General features: G+C 44.6%; 1 protein-coding gene across 1 annotated transcript; it reads left to right on the top strand.

Moving 5' to 3' along the window:
- Window positions 1-1,162: 1,162 nt before the first annotated feature.
- LOC311011012 (nucleoredoxin-like protein 1) lies at window positions 1,163-3,214 on the top strand. The gene is made up of 4 exons (XM_084005700.1): window positions 1,163-1,368; window positions 1,718-1,977; window positions 2,393-2,482; window positions 2,606-3,214. The coding sequence occupies exons 2-4, from the start codon at window positions 1,742-1,744 to the stop codon at window positions 2,949-2,951; spliced, it is 672 nt and encodes a 223-aa protein (XP_083861826.1). The 5' UTR covers window positions 1,163-1,368; window positions 1,718-1,741; the 3' UTR covers window positions 2,952-3,214.
- Window positions 3,215-4,941: the final 1,727 nt, after the last annotated feature.

Here is a 4,941-nt window from a genome sequence, read left to right on the forward strand (position 1 = left end):
ATCTATCTATCTATCTATCTATCTATCCATGTTATTATTATTATTATTATTATTTCATGATCCAGACCCATCTTATTGTTATGGGACTAGATCATAGTCACATCTTATTACAGAAGCATACGTATACACCTACAGTAGCCTTTGTCTCCATAATTTCTCCATATATAAGCATAGATGAGCCCCAGAATACCAATGTAAAGATCCACAAACAATGTTCATGTGCAGTAACAGTGGATCAAATGTCCGTGGGTAGTGAGCAATGGGTTACTATGGTGATGTTGTAATTCAAGTTATGTCCAGCCCATTACCAGCAGGATCAGGAGCTGTTTACAGCACAAAAAAATTGTATGTTACCTGCCCAGCAGCAACAAAGTGCAAGTGAAGAAAGTCAAACATCCTGCAGCTCGACGTGTTTTCTCAGGAGATGGTGGAGACCAAAACAGAGCTAAAAGCAGAATGACTTACATTCATCGGGTGGCCAGAAACACAACTCCAAATGAATGATGACGGTGGCCCGTGTCAGCTGGATGTGTGAGAAAACAAAAACAATGCTTGTTAACATGTGGCGATAATATGTTACATCTGTGTGTATTTCAGTTTGTTTGCCCCCAAGTGGCCAAAAAAACCTCCCCATTATTGCAGCTTCAGACTAAATTTAGGCGCTGGCGCCTGCTGGTGTTTTGAGATTGAAATCAATATTGTGATGAACACTGTGTGCATGTTAAGCATTATTTTTACCGTGCTAATATGGCATGTCATTATATTTTGATATAATATGAGTTCTATTTTATCTCCAAAAGCAATAAAGTAAATATCCTGCTTAACACAAACCCTGGTGTGTGTGTGTGTGTGTGTGTGTGTGTGTGTGTGTGTGTGTGTGTGTGTGTGTGTGTGCTGTGGCTTGTTGGCCATATCGTGCTGTTCCCTGTAGAGTGAATCAAACTATCAACAAACCACATTAACCATATTCCCTGTGGTTGTGCTTCTCCATAAGTTACAGAATAATAAAGGTCTCGCTGTGGCTCACATCATTAAGCTCTTTTTTTTTTTCAGCCACTGCCTTCACACACACACACACACACACACACACACTGAGCCCTTCGTGTCTCCTGTCCCGCTGTCACCTTGTCTTTCAATCCCTCCCTCCCAGAAACAGGAGAGGAGGTGGAGCGCAGAGACACAAAAGAAGAGGGAGTGAGCAGCTTCGGCCGTCAAGGTGAAGGAGACACCGTCAGTGTGAACGTGATGTAACCTGACAGACCGGGGACTGATTCAAGTAGGAGTTGAAAAGAAGAAGAAAAATAAATATTTTGAGAGCTGTTTTCTTTTTGGATTTGCGACCTCGAGGGGAGATAATATTTGTGAGAGGTAAGCAACTGTGAGGATTATCCGATTTAACAGCAAGCGAGATGGGCTCATATGATTAAAGGGAGGTTTGTAATTCTGACTGAGTGGAAACATACCGTCTAATTTCTAGGGCAGACTCATCAAATCATCCGGTATGTAAGATAAACCTTTGCAAAATGCCACAAATGCTGTATTCTCATGTGTGTGATGGTTGCCAGTTTGTGCTTTCTTCATATTCGGCGCTGTGCATGTGGGAAGTCCTCATAACGATCTGTTTTTGCTCATTTCCTTTCACTATATTTGTTGTGCCTGATAGATTTATATATATACATCATGTTGTCATCGTCTCCCTGTGCTTCCTGAACCTCAGTCCTCCTTCCTGTGACACTTCATCATGGTGGACCTGTTTGTCGACCGGGTCCTTGTGAAGAACAACAAGGACTGGGAGGAGCTGGACACAGAACCAGAGATTGTCCTGCGTCTGCAGAACCGCATCCTGATGCTCTTCTTTGCCTCTGCTGCTTGTGAGAGCTGCCAGCAGTTTGCTCCCATCCTCAGCGACTTCTTCAAACGGCTGACGGATGAATTTTACGTGGACCGCGCAGCTCAGCTGGTTCTCCTGTACATTAGGTACGACACACACACACACACACACACACACACACACACACACACACACGGTGAGGTGTTGTTACAATTTGCATGCGACCACAATTATTCCTCAACAAACGCCACCAAAAAACAAACTTTATAAAATTACTGTACAGGTTCTTCGCACATATGCAACTGCATACTGTGTGTATGTGTAACCTTGCACAAAAAATAATCCCGTTGTGTCTCTTGGAAAGGATAAGGAATATGATTTCCATATTCTCTTTCTCAGTTATTGCCTAGTCATTTATTCCTATTTTTGTGAGAACCAAATGTCCTCATAAGGTAGGAACACTCGTACAAACAAACATTTGGCTAGGTTTCTGAGTTTTCTTGGAGTCTATCTGTCTACGTCTCCCAGGAAGGTGATCTTCCTTTTTCCTTCATCTGTCAGTTTGGACCAGTCGGAGGAACAGCAGGAAAGCTTCCTCAAAGAGCTGCCCAAGAAGTGCCTGTTCCTGGCCTACGAGGACCCCTACAGGAGGTATGTGGGTTTGGCCGGTTACTTGTGTGCACAACCTGCTGGGGGATGATTGTAATGTAAATATACCTTGCTATAAATCCATTAGCTGTATGCCAGTGTGTGTGTGTGTGTGTGTGTCCACAGGGAACTGGAGGCCATGTTTAATGTGGAGGACCTGCCCACGGTGGTGGTGCTGCGCCCCGACTGCTCCATCCTCACCCCTAACGCGGTGGAGGAGATACTGGGCCTGGGCACAGACTGCTACCGCAACTGGCAGGAAGCCGCGGAGCTCATCGACAGGAACTTCATGATCAACGAGGACGTCGAGGGGAAGTCCATGCGTAGCTTCACTGACCCTCTGAGAAGACTGAAGTACAAGGTGGAAGATGAGGAGTGGAAAAAGAAGAAGAAGAAGAAGAAGAAACGTAGAGGGTGGGGCGGGGGCGGAGAGGAAAATGCGGAGGTGGATGGAGGAGGGTCACCATGGTGATGGAGGCCAAGAGGACAAGACTGTGTGGGTTTCGCCAGACGTTGCCACAATCAGTGGGCTAATTTAAATCCTAATCATAAAGTTTTCTACCGATGCCATCGATGTAAGAAAGTTCTCTTTATTCAAACAGAATCCTTTTCAAAGCTCAATGCCAGACTACGCAGATATATCTCATCTTATTCAAAAGGTAGAAAAGGTAATGTCAGACGTCTCTTTGACTAGAAAGGAATGGCCGTGGTCTGCCTGACTGCTGACATTTAAGTGGATGTGGGTATGCCAACAAACTTTTAAGTTATGTAAAACAAACAAACGAATACTGATAACCATTGCTGACCTCGGCTTAGAATGTCTTTATTTTCTTTGAAAGCTGCCAAGTATACAGTCAAGCCAAGGTTATGTCTGAGCAAAGTCTTATAATTACGGCTTGTTTTATTACACCCAAGAGGTTATTCCAACCATTTCCTCATTTTCAATGACACAAAGCACTGTAATACAATGCATTTTTTGTTTTACACGATCATTTGCACCGTCCAATTAAAACACATCATGCATAATCTGAAATCAGTGAATGATTCAACACCATTAAAATATTTTTGTTAGTGACTGTCGTGCTTTGAGTGTTTGTGAAGCATACGTCCACTTTGCAGACGACGCGAGAAGCAATCAGAGCCATTCAGAGGCAGTCAAGTGAAATGACTGAGAAACCCGATTTCCCACATAATCAGTGACTTCCTTTGACGTGACTCATCCTATTTCATGCTAAAGACTGTGTTATGTTGTTGCACACCTCCTCACACATGTAAGAGACATAAACGGTGCTTTTATCGGATCAGTCAGGGTGTAGATAAACTAGAGGAGGATGGGAGGTTATATCGTCTGTGTAACAACACTCGGAGACTCGGATGCAGAGACAGACTCCGGAAGGTTAAAAAAAAAAACAAGGTCTTTATTGGAGGCACCAAACAATACGAGGCTAGGAGAAGGCAGCGAGCCAAACAAAACAAGAAACAAACAGAAGATGAAGCAAAAAGTCCACAAAAATGTAACTGAGACTAGAACACAGGGATGACCAGAGACAATCTGGCAGAGGAGGTGTGAAACCCAGGGAGTATATATAAGGGGAGGGCTGATGACAAAATCAGGGGCAGGTGTGTAATTGAGAGCATGTGTGGACAATCAACGAGGACAGGAAGACAGAAACAGATGTGCACAAACACCAGGATCCTCTATCTTCTATCCTCTGACCTGAGCCTTCACTCTACGCTGCGTGCAAATACAACAAAACATGTTTTGTTTGCATTGGGCAAGCAATGAGAGTAATGGCAGCGGGAGCAGAGCATGCTTGGGTAAACCCGCTTCTGCAGAGAGAGATGATGCAACCGGAATGTCATCAGGTGTCATCAAGTTGTGACCGGTTGATTGGTGGGTTTTATAACATCCAGATCCATTATAGACCGATTGACTGTCAGGGGTGCTCAAAGTGAAGCTCTCCCTTTAACTGGGTAGCTTGGACCAGATGCCTGTGCTTGTTGGATGTGCAGCTCCCCTCCCCTGCACGCTCTTGTCAATGGGAGAAACAGAAATGCTAACCCTAAATCCGAACCAAGAAAAAAAAAGAAAAGACATAGAGCTCCAAATAAACATGTCCATCCCGTGTTCCTCCTCCTTCAGCCCCCACGGCAGCTTATTGTCGAACCTAGTCAAAACCCCCTCTCTCTCTCTCTCCCCCCGCCTCTCTATCTCTCTCTGTCTCTGCACACGCACGCGCACACAAAGGCACACACGTTGCGCGCTCTCGAGTGCAGAACGCGCAACAAGCGGACCAGCGGATGGAGAGAGAGAGAGGGAGAGAGACAAGAAGAAGAAGAAGAAGAAGAAGAGAGAAGGACGGATGCAAGGCGAGGCCAGGAGCGGAAAACCTGATCCATCCTGGTTATCCAGCTGTTGTCTTTTTTTCTTCTTCTTTTTTTTAAATTATTATTACGGCGTC

Source organism: Eutrigla gurnardus (genome assembly GCF_963514095.1).
Source record: "Eutrigla gurnardus genome assembly, chromosome: 3".
Taxonomy (NCBI): Eukaryota; Metazoa; Chordata; class Actinopteri; order Perciformes; family Triglidae; genus Eutrigla; species Eutrigla gurnardus.

What these genes read in the sequence shown, in the direction of transcription:
- LOC311011012 (XM_084005700.1), top strand. Translation starts at nt 1,742, where the DNA reads ATGGTGGACCTGTTTGTCGACCGGGTCCTTGTGAAGAACAACAAGGAC. An exon ending in CTGGTTCTCCTGTACATTAG is followed by an intron (nt 1,978 to 2,392) that starts GTACGACACACA and finishes TTCATCTGTCAG; the next exon opens with TTTGGACCAGTCGGAGGAAC. An exon ending in TACGAGGACCCCTACAGGAG is followed by an intron (nt 2,483 to 2,605) that starts GTATGTGGGTTT and finishes GTGTGTCCACAG; the next exon opens with GGAACTGGAGGCCATGTTTA.